Below are 20,041 nucleotides of genomic sequence, written 5' to 3'. Positions count from 1 at the left end.
GACAGATCTGTGATTATCGGTATCCTTTCAGCTCTCGCTATCCTGAGAACCAGGACATTTGGTTGATGGGGTTGTGATTGGGAGCAGAGAGCTGGAGTCGGTGTTAGCAGTGCATGTGGCACACATATCAGGGAAGGGAACAGTGTGGGGCTGTGTGTGCCAGATGCATCATTAGACTGTGTAAATTAATGTTCATTAACTCAGCACAAACAATAGAAATCTTTTGGTTGAAAAAAATGAATCATATTGGCGACCAAATATGTTTTATTTACTATGGGAAATTATATAATTTCATTGTTGGTGCAGCGGCAGTGGGCCGGGCATACGTTCTGAAGTTCTGGGTAGGCACTGCATGAGTAGGTTTTAGTTAACTCCGGGCAGTTATCGAATTTAATGGGATATGGGCAGAAGTTGGCTGTAAAGAAAAAAAAAAACAGTCAAATTAAATAACTTACACCAAATAATATTCTGTATAGCTGACTACATAGTCATAGGGATCTCTCATTCATATAATAATGGTGTCAATAATGGAAGACAGAGTTCCCTGTATAACTCAGCCTGCAGCCTTGTGTCTTTATATGGTCACAGAACAACTCCTCAGTGACTTCTAATATCCTTATCATTTACAGTAGGGGGTACATTATCCCTTATAATACATGAGTGATACTCAGAGTTCCCTGTATAACTCAGTCTGCAGCCTTGTGTCTTTATATGGTCACAGAAAAACCCCTCAGTGACTTCTAATATCCTTATCATTTACAGTAGGGGGTACATTATCCCTTATAATACATGAGTGATACTCAGAGTTCCCTGTATAACTCAGCCTGCAGCCTTGTGCCTTTATATGGTCACAGAACAACCCCTCAGTGACTTCTAATATCCTTATCATTTACAGTAGGGGGTACATTATCCCTTATAATACATGAGTGATACTCAGAGTTCCCTGTATAACTCAGCCTGCAGCCTTGTACCTTTATATGGTCACAGAACAACCCCTCAGTGACTTCTAATATCCTTATTATTTACAGTAGGGGGTACATTATCCCTTATAATACATGAGTGATACTCAGAGTTCCCTGTATAACTCAGCCTGCAGCCTTGTGCCTTTATATGGTCACAGAACAACCCCTCAGTGACTTCTAATATCCTTATCATTTATAGTAGGGGGTACATTATCCCTTATAATACATGAGTGATACTCAGAGTTCCCTGTATAACTCAGCCTGCAGCCTTGTGTCTTTATATGGTCACAGAACCCCTCAGTGACTTCTAATATCCTTATCATTTACAGTAGGGGGTACATTATCCCTTATAATACATGAGTGATACTCAGAGTTCCCTGTATAACTCAGCCTGCAGCCTTGTGTCTTTATATGGTCACAGAACAACCCCTCAGTGACTTCTTATATCCTTATCATTTACAGTACATGGTACATTAGCAGCTTGAACAATTAGATTTTGTTTTTGCTTGATAAATTTAGGTGCTACATATTCCGAAGCTCTGGTAAACGATAGCAGAGTTTTGTTCTTGTTATTAGCTATTAGATATAATTCAACATTACTCTGTTGCATTGTTTCTTGTCCCTGTATCCGAAGAGTACAAGTACGGGATCTGCTATCCAGAAACTGGTTATCCAGAAAGCTCCTAATAACGGGAAGGCCGTTTCCCATTAATTCGGGATAAATCAAATAATCCAAATTTTTAAAAATGATTTCCTTTTTCTCTGTAATAATAAAACAGTAGCTTGTACTTGATCCCAAATAAGATCTAATTAATCCTTATTGCGTTTATTTAATGTTTAAATAAAAGACGAGGTACGGAGATCCAAATTACAGGTATTCTTCTTATCTGGAAAACATCCAGCATTCCCATATTATTACTTACTGCAGAGGCCGTTTTCACATGACTTTGGGCAGTCTCCGCATGTCGTACCATTTTTATATGGGGTGTTCTGTTTTCCTTGAATATTTCCCCTAAAACAGAGACAAAATTACTCAGATTCTGTGTTTCATTCTATTTTCTGTACAAGAGCAATGGGTAGGGGATAATTTTTCCAATATACTGTACTGAGATTTCCCACTGCCACCAGAATTGGTAAGAATTAGTGATGGGCGAATTTATTCGCCAGAGCGCGAATTCCCGTGGTTCCCCGCCGGCAAATAAATTCGCCCATCACTAGTAAGAATATAGTTTTATATGGTGTGTATAAGTTTGACTAATTTTGACCGTTATTTTGCCAGCCTGTCTAGACCTGAGCATTAGTGATGGGCATATTTCTCCCGTTTACAATTCGCCGAAAAGTCTGCGAATTTTCCACAAAATCTGCGAAAATTCACAAACGTGAAAAAATCTGAAAGTTCACGTAAAAATTGGGAAATTCGAACGAAAGTGCCACTAGAAATCCCTAAACTGCATTAACAAATAAGACATTTTTACTCTGATTCAGCATTATTTCTGTTATACACCCTATTTTTTCTGTCGCAAATAGTGATGGGGCAAATTTGTCCCGTTTCACTTTGCCACAAAATTTGCGAATTTTCTGTGAAAATTGCATAATGGGCAGAAAATTCGTGGGCATCAAAATTGACTCCAGCGACACTTGACGTGCATTAAAGTTAATGGGTGTCCATTTAATTGATGCCAGCGTCGAAATTGTCAAAAATAAATTGCGGCAATTTCGCAAATTTATCCTCCGGCGGCGAGACTCTCAAATTCGCTGCAAATTCAAGGCCTGCCGAATAAATTCGCCAATCACTGGTCGCACATTTTTTATTCTACTTCTAATAAACACTCGTTTTCTTAAAATAAACACTCTTTTTCAAAGTTCAAGTCGAAAATTTTTTTAAAAAAAATCCACCTTGAAAAAAAAAACGCTTTAAATTTGCCATTGACTTTTACATGAATTCGGCAGTGTTTAAAGTTTAGAGTTTTTCATTCAAATTTTCAGAATTTTTTGTGCTTAATGAATATCATACATTTGGGTTTTTGTAAAAAGAAATTCAAATTGCAGCTAAAATTTATATTTAAACGTTTGATAAGTCAGCCCCTTATAGGCAATATATGGCATATACATTATACGTTGGTAGAGTGAAACCTGGAACTTAAGAAAAGGTGAATAACGCAGATGTACTTACGCTGGGCAGTATTGACAAACGTAGTAATATCTGTATTCGGCATCAGGACATTCATACATATAGCATGCAACCAGCCGGGAGTTGTACCACGCCCCCTGCAAGGGTTAAAAGTGATAAATCATTCACCTTTAAACAGATAATACGATGTCCATTGTCACCTTTAAATTAACTGTTAGTATGATGTAGAGAGTGATATTCGGAGACAATTTGCAATTGGTTTTTATTTTTTATTATTGAAGGTTTTTGAGTTATTTAGCTTTTTATTCAGCAGCTCTCCAGTTTGCAGTTTCAGCCATTTGGTTGGTAGGGTCCAAATTCCCCTAGCAACCAAGCACTGATTTGTATAAGAGACTGGAATATGAATAGGAGAGGCCTGAATAGAAAGACGAGTAATAAAAAGTAACAACAACAATAAGGGGGTGATTTAATAAAATCCAAATTATTGTTTTTTTTTTAAAAAAAAAAAAACACGACCAAACTGATTTTAATTTATTTATTAATTTAAAAAAACCTCGATTTTATTGGGGTTGCGAAAGAACTTGAAAAAAATGTAACGAAAACTTGAATCAGTCTAATTTTTCTGGCTTTTTTCCAGAATTGCTCAAATTTTTTTATTTTTTTTGCCTGAAAACCCAAGAAAAGTCAGATTTCCGGGGCTAAACCAAACACAGACCACGGAAATTTCAAATTGAGATGGATGCATCTCCCACTGACCTAGATAGGTCTGAGATGGTGGATTTTCAGATCTGGGCTCGAAAAATTCTATTTTTCCCTCTAAAAGTGCGAGTTTTCTAGGAAAAAAAACCCTACATTTTTTTGAGATTTTATCATTCCGGTTTTAATAAATAACACTCTAAATTTGTTTTTGAGATGGGGTCAGTGACCCCCATTTAAAAGCTGGAAAGAGTCAGAAGAAGAAGGCAAATAATTCAAACACTATAAATAATAAATAATGAAGACCAATGTATATATTGCTTATAATTGGCCATTCTATTAGTGATGGGTGAATTTATTAAGCAGGTGCGAATTTGGGGCGAATTCCTGCGATTTGTCACCGGCGAATAAATTCGCGGAATTCGCCGGCATCCAAAAAACGTACGCCGACGCCAAAGCCAAGACACCTGTGCCGTTTCGTGAATTTTTCACTGTTTCGTGGATTTCACGGGAAATTCACAAATTTTTCAGCGAAGCGAAAAGCCATAAATTTGTCCATCACTTCATACTATACTGTAAGTTAACTTAAAGGTGAACCAGATTCCTCAGGCTTAGAGTATATTATAGGGGAGGGATCAGAAGTGGGGGATGGGGGAGCCTACGGGACTTACCTGGGTATAATGTCCTACAAGAGCTTTGGGGGTTTTGGCTCCTACTCCAAAAATAAAATCCACATCCTCCTCAAACCAAGCTGTGATGGCTTCCTCCCAAGAGGCGCAATAGGACGACATGAAGAGATTTTCCCCGCACTGGAAATCTAAAATATATAGAAATAATAACTGCAAAGGGGCGGAGCCGCATGGACATTTAAGGACCAGCCGTTGGAAAGCCCTAAAGTGCGAGCACAATCACCATTTCCCCCCAAAATGCAGAGTTTTTTCCCCCCTAGAATTTCAGCACAATTGCCGGCAGCTACCACAATCCATCCAATTCAGCAATTTTGCAAATTCATGTAGCTGCCATGCAAGTGATGTCTGAGGCCCAAGGGGTTATTCATCTTAAAATGAACTTTTAGGGGCATATTTATCAAGGGTCAAATTTCGATTTGAAAAAACGTAGAAATTCGATTTCAAAAAGACCAACCAAAATTAAGTCAAAGTTTTTTTTGGTTGAATAGGTCAGTTTTCGAATGGAATAGGTCCGTATTCGGCCGAATTCTTATCGTAAGCCTCAAAGGAATAGCGCATGTCTAGGAGGTCCCCCATAGGCTAAAACAGCAATTCGGCAGGCTTTAGATGGCGAATGGGCGAAGTCCCAGTACATCATAAATTTCAATATTCAAATGTTCTAATTTTTTTCAAATACAAATTGAATTTGGACAATTCCTTCATCGAAGTACACAAAAAATAGCTCAAAATTCGATTTTTTTTTTCATTCAAAAATTCGCCTCGACCTTTGATAAATCTGCCCCAAGTATGATGTAGAGAGTGATATTCTGAGACAATTTTAAATTGGTTTTAATTTTTTATTATTTGTGGTTTTTGAGTTATTTAGATTTTCATTCAGCAGTTCTCCAGTTTGCAATTTCAGCTATCTGGTTGCTGGGGTCCACATTCCCCTAGCAACCATGCATTGATTTGAATAAGAGACTGGAATATGAATAGGAGAGGCTTGAATAGAAAGAGGAGTAATAAAAAGTAGCAATAAAATTACACAAGTCGCCTTAAGGAACATTTTTTTTTTAATTGGGGTCAGTCACCCCCCATTTGAAAGATGGAAAGAGTTAATAAAAGAAGGGAAATAATGAAAAAACTATAAAAAAAATAAAAAAATAATAAAGTCCAGTCGAAAAGTTGCTTAGAGCTGACCATTTTATTAAATACAAAAAATTAACTTAAGGCACAAGTGTGCTGCACCTATTGCATAAACTCCCAACATTTTGAAAATTGAAAGCGGGACAACAGTTTTGCTGCGCATAGCGTGGAGAAAATGTTTTGACCATGCCCATTTTGTGGCCACACCCACTAATTGCCATGTTCATTTTACAAAATGTGGCAGGGTATGAAAGTTTGAACACATTTCTGTGGTTTTCACGTGTTATTACAGTTTTGCTAATGACGGTGAATTGCCCTTTAAGCTGCAAGTCACACTTTCCCAAGAGACCTGCTCATCTTAAATTGTTACAATTGTTTCTTTGCTTATCTTAAATTGTTACAAAAGTATCTAAGTGCACCTGCCATGTATTCTGGGCTCTCTGCCAAAAGCCAATTACGTTTTTAGAAACGTTGTATCTTTTTCTGGCTGTTCAGTGCAGGTGATCAAAGAGACAGTCGGGACATTTCAATAACAAACCCGAGACTGCGGGGTTGAGCTCGGGACTGTCCCGTGGAAAGCTGGACAGTTGGGAGGTATTGCTATTGACACTGGGCTCTAAGGACACCCTGGAGGCTGGTTAGAAGGTGGCAGTAGCTAACGTGTTCCTTTGCATCTATAGTCGCAGGACGTTTATACGAGTGCATGTACAGGATAGAAATCACTTGTACTTGTATAGACGTCATTCATTTGAGCCTTATCTGCCCTTATCATGCCCAACTGCACCCAAAAGTCACCCATCTACTCAACAACTCAAACCCAACCCAAAGATAATCCCACTCCTTTCATGGTTCCATGACTTGGAGCTATTACAATGTTCAACACAGATCGATAGACACATCTTCTTATGTGCCAACATTGGAGCTGGGTCAGAGTCAGACTGGGGGACCCACCAGGGCTGCTGTCTCAGGGCCCCATCCCCCACACGTTCCTTTTTTTGGGGGTGACCAGGGTCAGAGAGGGAGGTCAGGGGCAGCAGCAACAGATTCGGGCAGGGAGCAGGTCTGGGCTGGCAGGGCCCACAAGAGTTTGTTGTTCTTAATTATTTGCCTTCTTCATAGTCTTCCCAGCTTTCAAATGGGGGTCACTGACCCCATCTCAAAAAAACAAATGCTCTCTAAGGCTTAACCTATATTGTTATCGCTACTTTTTATTACTCATCTTTCTATTCAGGCCTCTCCTATTCATATTCCAGTCTCTTATTGAAATCACTGCATGGTTGCTAGGGTCATTTGGACCCTAGCAACCAGATTTCTGAAATGGCGAGCTGCTAAATATAAAGCTAAATAACACAAATAATAATACATGAAAACCAATTACAAATTGTCTCTAGATCATACTAACAGTTTCTCTGTATTCCCCAGAGCCTCTTCGCAATTGGAAATTTTCATAGCCCTGAATTAGAGTCCCTAGTGCCTTTGTTTATGCTACAGATAAAAGAGATTGTTGCGTCACTAATTTCATAGAAACCTGGCACTGCTTCTAATATGATCAGGTCTGGACTGGAAGTTACTTTATTGCAACATTCACATCAGGAAAGGGTTTGGTTAGAAGACATGTTGCTTCTTGAATCTGTGTATAATAAATCAGAATCAGGAATTAATATGTATGTTGATGTCACAATACTTTATATATACATCATCCTACATGTAATTAGTTTTATTTAACAGAAGTTCATTTAAGCTGGATGTAAAGTGTAAAATGATACCTGACAGATTGTGCCCATTTTTTGCATATTGCACTTTTTCGTTTTTTAAATTACACCTGTTAAAGGGTTTGTTTACCTTTAAATTAACATTTAGTAGCATGTAGAGACTGATATTCTGAGACAATTTGCAATTGGTTTTTATTTATTTTTTTATTTGTGGTTTTTGAGTTATTTATCTTTTTATTCAGCAGTTCTCCAGTTTGCAATTTCAGTAATCTCGTTGCTAGGGTCCAAATTACCCTAGTAACCATGCATTGATTTGAATAAGAGACTGGGATATGAATAGAAGAGGCCTGAAAAGTAGTAATACCAATATATTTGTAGCCTTACAGAACATTTGTTTCATAGATGGGGTCAGCGACCCCCATTTGAAAGCTGGAAAGAGTCAGAAGAAGGAAAATAATGAAAAATAAACTATAAAAAAATAAATAATTTAGACCAATTAAAAAGTTGCTTAGAATGAGCCATTCTATAACATACTAAAAGTTAATTCAAAGGTGAACCAACCCGTAAAAGGCAGCTTCATCAGTAAATGTAAAACGGGTTGCACTTATTATTTCTAACACTAGGGATGTACCGAATCCAGATTTCGGTTCAGGATACGGTCACAGGATACGGCCAGGATTCTGCCTTTTTCAACAGGATTCGGATTCGGCCGAATCCTTCTGCCTGGCCGAATCGAATCCGAATCCCAATTTGCATATGCAAAATAGGGACGGAGCTGGAAATCGCGTGACTTTTTGTCACAATAGAAGGAAGTAAAAAATGTTTTCCGCTTCCCACCCCTAATTTTCAAATGCAATTTAGGATTCGGGGGTTCGGCCGATTCCAAAATAGTGGATTGAATCTAACAAATCTATTCACACACTAATGACACACAAGTGCCTGCTATAGAATGTAAGGAATAATGGTGCTTGTAATGCCCAGCAAGTAGTGATCGGCGAATTTGGGGCGAAACGCTGAAAAAGTTTTTGCAAATTTATCCGCTGGCAGTGACTCGTGGGAATTCGCAGTGAATTCACGCCTAGCGAATAAATTCACCCATCACTACCAGCAAGTGATTTACATACCAGTAAAACTGCGAAGTGCCGGGGGGCTATGGAACTGGTTGCAGGTTTTTGCCCATTTCTCAGCTGTTTTTGCTGCCTCGTCACTCCATGCCTACAAAAAGTCCAAAGTGGAAAACATAAATATGTATATATTCAAACATTAAAAAGAAGCACTTACTGTAACTCACTCATCTACCTTTGATGACAGATACAGAGCTATAACCCCTAAAATGCTGCATGAGGTCATAACTTGCATGAGGTGACCAAAAAATTGGACTTGTGACAGAATTAGTGATGGGCGAATTTATTCGCCAGGCGCCAATTCGCGGCGGGGAATACATTTGCGAAACCGCCACAAAAATTCACCCCCGTCAAAAGAAATGAACGCCGGCGTCAAAAACGGATGCCGGCGCCGTTTTCTGAATTTTTCGCCGTTTCGTGAATTTCACGGGAGAATTCGCAACTTTTTCGCCCATCACTAGATAGAATGGGAGAAGCTAATACATGTGTCATCTGCTTAAGAAATGGGTCTGGTGTCAATATTTCCAGCAGTAATCTTTAGGATAGGAGTGTTACCAGTGTGAAGAGCATGTAGTTACCTGGATTCCAGCTGGCCGATGGGAAAAGGTACCAGTTTTTTTATTGTCCACACACTCACACTGCTGCTTAAAGGACAACTAAAGCCTAACTAAAGAAGTAGCTAGAAATGTTGTACATGATGTTTTGTGCTTCTCTACCAGCCCAAGGCAACCACAACCCTTTAGCAGTAAAGATCTGTGTCTCCAAAGATGCCCCAGTAGCTCCCCATCTTCTTTTCTGCTGATTCACTGCACATGCTCTGTGCTGCTGTCACTTACTGAGCTTAGGGACCCACTCACAATATACAGTACACATAAAATAGAAATGTCACAATATAAGGCTGATTAGTAATTAATACACATAATTACTACATGGCAGCACAGAAACCAGTGCAATTAGCATCAGAATTTAATAATCAGCAAACCTGTAGCATCAGCTTATATTACAGCCAGGGAAGCTCATTTTCTGCTGGATAATTAGTGACGAGCCCTAAGCTTAGCTTCTCAACAGCCAATCAGAGCCCACTGAGCATGTGAGTGTCACAGACACTTTCCAAGATGGTGACCCCCTGTGACAAGTTTGAAGTCCTGGATCATTGCTGCTATTGACAAGCTCAAACTTTAGCCTCGTGCAATAAGTTCACTATATAAAATATGTCATTTAAAGCCATATTCATTTTTAGGGTTTAGTTCTCCTTTAATGTTCTATGCCTTAAATAACTTACCATTTTCAGCATATTCATTGCCGTTGGAGTCACATTCCCTCGGAATCTGTTGTGTACGTCAACGATGATCTGTCTGACGGTGGCATTATCAGTGGATTGGGTTTCATATGGAACAACAATCTGTAACAAGTTATACAACAAGTTGTTTTACCAATATATATTGAAATGACTCATTAATTAGGGCCTCACGGGGCCCCTATACCATCTAGGCCCAGGGTCTGCTTCCTCTGTAGTTACACCCTTGATTGTATCTGGCCAATAGTGATGGGCGAATGTATTCGCCGGGCGCAAATTTCCGCATTTAGATTTGATGGCAGGAACAATTCCAACACCGTTGACAATTCCGTCGTTGCCGTCAGAATCATCGGCGGCGGTAAAAAATGTTGGACGCCGGCGTCAAAATTCCCATCTTGCGGATTTTTACTGTTTCGTAAATTTCGCAGGAAATTTGCGGATTTTTCAGCGAAACGAGAGAAATTTGCCCATCGCTACTGGCTAACGCTACAGGCATGCAATGGAAGGAATTTTGTCCAACTCATGTAATAAACCATTGACATTGTTAAAGGGGTTGTTCACCTTCGAGTTAGCTTATAATATGATGTAGGGGGTGATATTCTGAGACAATTTGCAATTGGTTTTCATTTTTTATTATTTGTGGTTTTTGAGTTATTTAGCTTTTTATTCAGAAGCTCCCCCGGCTTGTAATTTCAGCTATCTGGTTGCTAGGGTCCAATTTACCCTAGCAACCATGCATTGATTTTAATAAGAGACTGGAATATGAATAGAAGAGGCCTAGGGATGCCACCTTTATCCGGCTTACGATCTGGGCAGGAGGCAGGGCCATGATGTCACAGGGGTGGGTCAATGACATTGTGGGTGGGGCATTCAATGTAACTTGGGTGGGGCTATGATGTGCCAATCAGCGATTGGCTGATCGCCTAGTCAATAAGGGGAGATTCTGCCCGGTTTTCCTTATTTCCTTCTGAAAACTGGGCTTTCCGGTTCAAATCTGGACAGGTGTCAACCCTAAGGGGCCGATTCATTAACTTCGAGTGAAGGATTCGAAGGTAAAAAGCTTCGAATTTCGAAGTTTTTTTGGGCTACTTCGACCATCGAATGGGCTACTTCGACCTTCGACTACGACTATCGAAGGATTCGAAGTAAAAATCGTTCGACTATTCGACCATTCGATAGTCGAAGTACTGTCTCTTTAAAAAAAATTCGACCCCCTAGTTCGGAAGCTAAAAGCTACCGAAGTCAATGTTAGCCTATGGGGAAGGTCCCCATAGGCTTGGCTAACTTTTTTTGATCGAAGGATATTCCTTCGATCGTTGGATTTAAATCCTTCGATCGTACGATCGTACTATCTGCGCTAAATCCTTCGACTCCGATATTCGAAGTCGAAGGATTTTAGTTCCTAGTCGAATATCGAGGGTTAATTAACCTTCGATATTCGACTCTTGATGAATCGGCCCCTAAGAGTCCTGAATAGAAAGAGGAGTAATAAAAAGTAGCAATAACAATACATTTGTAGCCTTATTTGTTTTTTTAGATGGGGTCAGTGACCTCCATGTGAACACTGGAAAGAGTCAGAAGAAAAATACAAATAATTAAAAAAAACTATAAAAAAAAACAATGAAGACCATCTGCAAAGTTGCTTAGAATTGGCCATTTTATGACCTACTAAAAATTAACATAAAGGTGAACCACCCCTTTAAAGTTCTGGTAAAGGAAAGTGGAAAAGCTGCTGCCTACGGATCCAATTCTTCTCCAAATTGACATTTTCATACGGTGAACTCCCCCCCCCCACAAACATTCCTAAAATAGGACATAAGTGAACGTTCCAATAAATAGACGATCCGTCCCAGACTAACATTGGCCTCAAGGGGGAGAGCCCAGAACTAAAGTGGCTAAAGAGGAAGAAGAAAAGGAGGAATAAATAATGGCTAATTAAAGGGAAAGAATTACGTCTGAAACACAACTAAAGGCAAAAGAGAAAATGGGAAGAGAAAAGTAAAAAAGCAGAACAGAAAGCAACCGAAAAAGTGAGAATAAAGATTGGGGGAAGAGAGGACATTTAAAGGAGACATTTGATGTAAAAAAAAAAAAGAATGTACCAGTGCATTATACTCATTTAGATATAGAAGAATTGTGCTTAAAAAAATAGTGTTTCAGGCTGATTTATTGAATATTTCTGCAAAAACTCTAATAATCCCTCCCTTCTCTTCCACTTCCTGCAGCCTCCTTTCTCAGCTCACTGCACTGTAGGACTGGAACCAATCAGCAGCTAGCAGGACCTGATAGGGAACTGAAGCGTGTCTTTGCTTGTGTGACTGCAGGGCTGTGATTGGCTGTCCCCTCCTACTGTGCTTCTGGCAGGGACCGTTAGGACACGGCCAGGGCCGCCATCAGTGGGGGACAGGGGGGACATGAAGGGGGGCCCGGCAGTGCTGCAGTTTTGGAAAGAGCCTGGCCTCCCTTGAGAGCGCCGAAGCCTGCGGCCATCCCAAAGAGCCGAAATGCTGAAGTGCCGAGAACAGCGAAGGACCCGAAGCCACAAAAACAGCTGAAGTCCTTAAGCAGCGAAAAGACCCGAAGTCACGAAAGAAGGGCGAAGTTGAAGTCCTGAAACCACGAGTTCTACTGAACACCAATGTGTTTTGTTTTTTTTAATGCCCTGGCCACCAATGTATTATTTTAATATTCTATGGGCCTCTGGGCCCCATTTTTTTTAACTTGTAAGGGGTGCCGTGGCACCAATGTTTTATTAAAAAAAAATTTTTTGGGGCCCCAATTGTTTTTTAACTTATAAGGGGGGCCCTGCCACCAATGTTTTTTTTTAAAAAAAATAATTTTGTGGGCCCCAATTTTTTTTTAACTTGTAAGGGGGACCTTGGCCCAATGTTTTTTTAAAAAATATTTTTTGGTGCCCCAAATTTTTTTAACTTGTAAGGGGGGCCCTGGCACCAATGTTTTTTTTTTAAATATTTTTTGGGGCGGCAATTTTTTTTAACTTGTAAGGGATGCCCTGGCACCAATGTTTTTTTTTAAATTCTGTGACCCCAATTTTTTTTTACTTGTAAGGGGGGCCATGGCACCAATGTTTTTTTTTAAAAAAAAAAAATTTTTTTGAGGCCCCAATTTTTTTTTTAACTAGTAAGGGGGGCCCTGGCACTAATGTTTTTTTTTTTAAAAAAAAAAAAATTTTTTTGAGGCCCCAATTTTTTTTAACTTGTAAGGGGAGCCCTAGCACCAATGTTTTTTTTTTAACTTATAAGGGGGCCCTGACCATCAATAGCTTTTTATAACTTGTGTATGGGGGGTTACTTTTGTAGCGCTGGTGTCTGTGTGGTCTTTGGGTGGGATGGAGTGGGGCTTGGGTGAAGTGGGCGGGATCTGGGGTTGGGCTTGGGAGCTAGTGTGGGAAAATTTTGTTGTATGGGGCCCCGTGATTTCTAATGGTGGCCATGGACACGCCCCTCACTTGAAACACAGACAGAGACCAGTGAACATCTATAAGGAGCTCTAATAAAGAAAATATTCATTTTTAGCACCATGTAAAAGCATCACAATATATTACTTATAATTGCCTACAGAATTAGGTTTTTTTTTCATTTATCCTATATGTCTCCATTAAGAAATAGATATAATTAAAGGAAAACAGAATTCAAAGTAAAAAGCAGAAAACAAAGGTTATGGCTGAGAATAGTCATAGGAAGTGTATCGTGCTATGATAGAATGTGCCTGTAAACTGATGAGCACCTTTTTCTGCCATGTTTTGCTGTGGAAATGTGGAAAAGTGCTTTGCGTGTCAAAAACAAAATGATGTGCATCAAAAAAAATTTGCCACACTTCAATAAAAATTTGACGCCCATAGACTTTAATGCATTTTAGCAAATTTGTAGAATTCTCTCATGTGCAATAAGGGAAACGAGCCTCCCAGAATGCTAAGTAGACTTTCCTTGAAATTAAACGATGAGAAGAGGACAGCTGTATAATCATATGATATAATAAACTCAAATAATTCGAGCGATTCAAGTTTTTTTTTTTGCCACAAACTCAAATTCACTGATTCGAGTCTTTTACATTCCAATGTTTTCATAAATTAGAAAACATTCAAGTTGTGACTTAATTCGAGGTATGAAAAACCTCACAAACCTCGAAAACTCGACCTTTGATAAATAACCCCCCTAAAAAATCAAAATGGGATAATTTTAAGTTAAATGTAGCAATAACAAAGATTCCATTGGTATATCTAGAATAATGTTCTTTTACAATGCCCCTCAAATTTGAGGGGAGTAATACACTCTACAAAAGTATTCTATAAATATTATTAATCAACAAAATATATATTTATATATAGAGAATATTAAATACATACCGGCACAGCTGCATACTGAGAGAAGAACAAGATACAGAGGGCAACAACCACCATCATTGTCCCTGGAATAAAATTTTAATTTATCAAATAAGTTCTGGGTTGGAGAGGGAGGTTCATACAATTTTGAAACATATTAATATCCTGTCATGCAAAATGTAAACCTTGGAAAAGTGAAGCTTTAGTTGCCAATATATATAACCTACAGGTATGGGATCCGTTATCTGCAAAATCCCGCTATCCAGAAACTATGAAAGGCTGTCTCCCATAGACTTCATTTTACCCAGATAATTCAACTTTTTAAAAAAACAATCTCAAAACAATCTTATTAGATTATTTAATGTTTAAATGATTTTTCTGCAGATTTAAAGGAGAAGAAAAGCTACCAAGGCAGTTTATTGCCAATAAATTAGCCACAATAGTGCAAGCTAGAACATATGTCCCAACTGTCCTGCTTTTGTCAGCTCAACCCACAGTCCCGCATTTCTACTGAAAATGTCCCAACTTTCTATTTGATCTCCTGCACTGAACAGCCAGAAAAAGATACAACGTTTCTAACCTAATTGGCTTTTGGCAGAACGCCCAGAGTAGATACTTAGGGCAGAGACACACAAAGCGTTTCGGGGAGATTTAGTCACACCGGTGACTAATCACCTCTTCTTCGGGCGACTAATCTCCCTGCAAAGACTTCCCACCGGCTAGAATCTAAATCTCTGGCAGGATTGCATTTTTCACAAGTCGCCCAAAATTGCCTCACGAGGCTTTTCATGGAGATTAGTCGCCAGAAGAAGAGGCGATTAGTTGCCGGGTGACTAAATCTCCCCAAAACACTTATGGGTTTATTTATCAAGGTCTGAATCTGAGTATTTCTAAGTTAGAAATCCGAGCAACTCCGATTGCCCAAATGGACCTTATTTATGAAGAAAAAATAAGGTCAGGCAAACTTCGGGGCTTTCCCCGGAAACTCCAAATTGTTTGTGGTTTTTGCGCAAAAACTCAGAAATCTATGAAAAAATCTGAGTTTTTGGAGATCAATGCAGACACTGGGACCTTCCCCATTGACTTATAAAGGACCACAAGAGCTTTTAGATGCCGGGGTTCCGGATTCTGAGTTTTTAGACCATCGGACTTTAATAAATCAAATTATTCAAGGTTTGGATATTCGGACCTTAATAAATAACCCCCTTGGTGTGTCTCTTAAGATACTTTTGTAACAGTTTTAGATAAGGAGGTCTCTTGGGGAAACTCATTTTCAGCTTAAGGGCTGAGACACATGCGAAGATTCGGGGAGATTTAGTAGTTTTCCGAAGTCGCCCGAAGTTTCCTCGTGAGGCAACTTTGGGCGACTTCAGAAAAAAAAGCACTCTGAGTGCCACCCCGCTGACAATTTAATTTTTAGCCAGCAGGAAGACTTTTCGGGGAGATTAGTCTCAGGGAAAGGCTTCAATGCATGTCGGCGAATTTTCACTGTTTCGCGAATTTATGGAAAAGCAAAATGGTTCCGAATCGCCCATCACTAATGGACATCCAAATTACAGATCCTTTATCTTGAAAACCCCAGGTCCCAAGCATTCTGGATAAGAGGTCCCATACCTGTACAATGAACTGCTTTTTAGGATGCTGTGCTCATACATCAATATGAGAAAAGAATGTTTAAAATCTAAATTGTTTTGAACAAAATTATATTACATTTCCCCTTAAAAATTATATTCCTGCCTGACCCCAGCCCCCAGACTATTCAAGATCAAGAACTATAAAAATGAATAATGAAAAGCAATTTAAATATTGCTTAGAACTGGACATTGTATAACATACTAAAAGTTAACTTAAAGTTGAACCACTACTTAATAACTCCACTATCTTTATCAGTTTTATTTATTGGTTACTATCAGTTTATTCTGCTCCCTATGGGCACAATGATATGTTTAGCTTTTGTACAGTCAATCACTGGTAAATGATTTAAAAAAAAAATAACAAAAAATAGCAAATACATTAATTAATAATAAATAAATAATAAACAAATAAATAAATGAATACGTTAAAAAAATTTAAAAAAAATCAACACAATTTGGCATATTGTTTTTCTCTAGAATAGACCAGATCTAATGCTTCTTATATACAACACTGTATGTACAAAGGCAATGAAGGAAAAGCCTGGACTCTGAGGTAGAAAGTTATTCTCACCTGTAGGTCGAAGAGAAGAGTTTGCTGCTTGGTGCATTGTCTCTCTGGAGATGTGAAGGTGATTGGGAGAGAATATTGAATTTATAGGGACTTCTGGTACTTCAACTTTGCTTCCTCAGTTCCTAAAGAGGCGCTCTCATATCATAAACATCTTGTTTCATAAGTTGTTTGAGGTCAGTGAATGTGCAACCTCGGCAAAATGAGTCTGACTGTGCCAGAAATTATTGGATTACACTAATTACTACTTTTGTTCACTTGATTATCCATAGGGTTCAGGGCGTGTGAACATCTTTCTGCTTACTTTGTCTCTACCTTGGATCGAGTAGAAAGAGAAATGATATGTAAAGGACACCTTGTTCCTATTTAGCATTCAAAAAATAAATACATTATTAAGTAACAATGAAATATATAAGGTCGTGACTTCTGGGATTTCTCTTGCCTCCCCTCTCTAGTCTAGATAATGTTAGGAATGACAACCGTCATACTTATATAGTAAAGTACTGAAGATGGAAGGATATTCACTGCTGTATTCAAGGGGTGGTTCACATTTGAGTTAACTCATGTTAATTCTTCCTTGTCTCAATATACTTGACTGCTGCACAATGTTCTACAAGAGTAAGTGTCAGAAACTTACCTGGGGTGCAATCGGGATGCCTGTTGCACCCACAGAGGGACACCCGTTGCGACCAATTCCTCCTGTGCCTTCACGCACCGCTTCCTCTGATTCTTCCGGGTCTGCGCACTGATCGACTCTTTGGCTTTATTTGGCGTGCTCTTGCCTGTCCCTATTCTTGCCTTGTCTGCCACCTGTCCTGACCCTTGCCTGAACTTCGACCATTCTCTCGGATCCCGCTTCTTTGGTATTCTGACCCGGATTGTGTCCCCAACTACGATTTGTCTAACGATTTCGTACTGCGCTGCCTCATTTGGTACTGACTGTAGGGATGGACGAATTTTTTCGCCTTGTTTCGCCACAAAAATGACGCCCATAGAAAAGAAAAGATGCACGTCATAAAGATTTCAGTGCGCAACAAAAAATTTTGACGCCCATAGACTTTAATGGGCATCGTCGACATTTCGCCGACAGCAAATTTTTGGCAAAACGAAACAGGTCAAATTCGCCCATCCCTATCAGCCTGTTCTACAAACACGCTTCTGTTCTCCGTTCCTGTTGTACGTACAACCAGGTCCTTGGTCCTCTCACATTAAGACCTGGCAGCATCCTAGTAGCGGAGGGTTCCTTCCGAAGTGAAAGGCGGTTGTTATAGGCAGAACAGTGAGCCGTGATCGGGACCTTAGGGTTTGTTCTGGGTTTGGGATACCTAACATCACAGTAAGAGATGTATTTGCTGGCATTCTGAGTGACCAGAAACCATATAAAAAATCCATTCCCTCTAGCCAAATCCCTTATTCCTAGTACTGGTCCACCTCCCAGCTAATTGACTTTCCAGTTTGTCCCAATATTACCCAAAAATGTTGCTTTCCCCATAAAGTCAGCAAGTGAGCACTGCAGAAAGTGTTAGTCCTAAAGACTTAAGAGTAGAGTAGAGCTATCATCATGAATAATTATTTTTAGTACTGGTCCATAGACCTTTCTTCCCAATACTCCCCAAAAATGTTGTTTTCCCCAGAAAGCCAGCAAGTAAGCACTGAAGAAAGTGTTAGTCCTAAAGACTTAAGAGTAGAGCTATCAACAACATGAATAATTATTTCCTGTACTGGTCCATTAACCTTCCTTCCCAATATGCCCCAAAAAATTTTGCTTTCCCCATAAAGCCAGCAAGTGAGCACTGAAGAAAGTGTTAGTCCTAAAGACTTAGGAGTATTCCCAGTACTGGTCCATATTCCCTGCTTCCAGCCTATTGACTTTCTAGTGTTTTCCAATTCTCCACAAAAATATTGTTTTCCTCGGCAAGCCAGCGGGTGAGCACTGAAAACAGTGTTGATCCTAAAGATTGAGCTATCATCATATGCCTTGTGGTGACAACCAAATATAAAAGACTTGCTTGTTCAGTTGTAAATTGTTTGTCAATGTTTTGGCACCTCAACATAGGCCTACAACGATAAATATTTATTTTTGTGTTGGGAAGGAGGTATGTACAGAAGGTTGATTCCTGTTTACGTTCATGAATGATAAAAGGAAACACCTTTACATTTGCTGGAACCATTTACTAAATACAGACCATAGACAATTGTTGTCTTTCCCTGGCTTGCACATTATTGACTTCTGCTGAAACTTCTTAGGAAACCAACTTCACAAAAGGTCTACTATTTTTCTTCTGACTATTGCATTCCATCATGGGGCTGATTAATTAAGGACCGAGTTGTGTTTTCCATGAGAATTTGAGTTTTTGAAGTTATTTTTTTAGTCAAAAATCTATTTTTGGGGTTCAAAAAAAACCTCAAATTTTTTGAGATTTATTATACCAAGAAGCTGAAAATACTCCAACTAAAACCTGTCGAGGTCATGGAGGAGTCAATGGCAGAGGTCCCTTGAACCATTTGAAGATGTTAATAGCCTTCATGATGTTGGAGTTTTTTTAGGAGGCTTTTGCCTGAAAACTCGATTAATTCAAGCGATTCAAGTTTTTTTTCACCAAAAAAGTTTTTTTTCACCAAAAATCGAAATTCGAAATCAGTTTTTGGGTTGTTAACCCCTAACTTGCTGATTCAAGTTCTTTCCATTCAAGTTTTTTCTTAAATTAGAAACCAATGAGTTTATTCAACTTTTGATAAATAACCCCCTTAAGTGCTGCCATGATTGCAGAGCATGTACTAGCTGCTTTTTACATTTTTTTTATCCGTTCTCCTCAGTATTTGCCTGGGCATTATGGTCCATATCAACAAAAACTTCCACATTTCAGTTAATTTTACTTTATTTCTTTAATAAATTAAATTTCCATTTTTCAATCATTTTTATTGGCATTTATACTAGAATCCAACAAAATTACTCAAAACAGTATAAATATTCAAGATCATATTACAAATGACAGTAAGTATAGGTTGAATACTGGTAATGCTAGAAAAAACGAATACAACTAGGGATGGGCGAATTTGACCCATTTTGTTTTTCCAAAAATTTGCCGCCGGCGAAATTACGCGGATGCCCATCAAATACTATGGGCATCAAAAAATTTTGACTCGCGATGAAACTTTTTTGACGCAAGTTTTTTTTAATTTTTTTTTTTGGCGCGCAACGTCATACATGTCTATGGGCATCATTTCCGCAGCGAAACAGGCGCAAAAATGCACCCATCCCTAAAAACAACCAATACAGTTTATAGTTGTTAATAATGCCAAAAAGGAAAAAAGAAATAAATCAGTAAAGGAAGAAAAAGAAAAAAGGAAAAGAACTGCCATGACTACAGAAGACATTCTTTAAATTAATGGTTAAATCTCAAACAACCTTTGTTCTGAAGTCAAAATAGCGACCACTTTTTCATATATTCTCTCCTAAATTTATCTGCACTGAATCTAAATTTTATACTCTCAAATGAGCAAAGATTGTGAAGGTAAGCAAAATTATCTATTTTCTTAGGCGGGAGGAGCAAATCCAATATCTGTAAATTGATCTTCTCAAAACCGCAAAGAGAAGTTAAAGGAATTTAGCTGAATTTCGTTTTTCTTTTTTCTCCATAAATTTAAAAGATTTATTAATATCAGTTGTAAGGTTAAATAAACATATTAAGGGATTCTGTTTCAGTGAAATATTGAAATCAGAAATAATCTTTTCAGTCTCAAGACACAACGAATGAACG

The 20,041-nt window shown here is 38.7% G+C and overlaps 1 protein-coding gene across 1 annotated transcript; it reads right to left on the bottom strand.

Moving 5' to 3' along the window:
* Positions 1–246: 246 nt before the first annotated feature.
* LOC121393860 (serotriflin-like) lies at positions 247–16,431 on the bottom strand. Its single transcript, XM_041563598.1, has 8 exons — positions 16,284–16,431; positions 14,103–14,164; positions 9,722–9,841; positions 8,440–8,530; positions 4,461–4,606; positions 3,136–3,230; positions 1,886–1,974; positions 247–415 (listed from the first exon to the last, which is right to left on the bottom strand). Exons 1-8 carry the CDS (start codon positions 16,318–16,320, stop codon positions 282–284), a joined length of 774 nt encoding a protein of 257 aa, XP_041419532.1. The 5' UTR covers positions 16,321–16,431; the 3' UTR covers positions 247–281.
* Between the last annotated feature and the right edge of the window lie 3,610 nt (positions 16,432–20,041).

The sequence above is a fragment of the Xenopus laevis genome, chromosome 5L (genome assembly GCF_017654675.1).
Source record: "Xenopus laevis strain J_2021 chromosome 5L, Xenopus_laevis_v10.1, whole genome shotgun sequence".
In the NCBI taxonomy this organism is placed as follows: domain Eukaryota; kingdom Metazoa; phylum Chordata; class Amphibia; order Anura; family Pipidae; genus Xenopus; species Xenopus laevis.
Note: the sequence above shows the minus strand (reverse complement) of the source record. Positions and strands in the feature narration are given on the sequence as shown.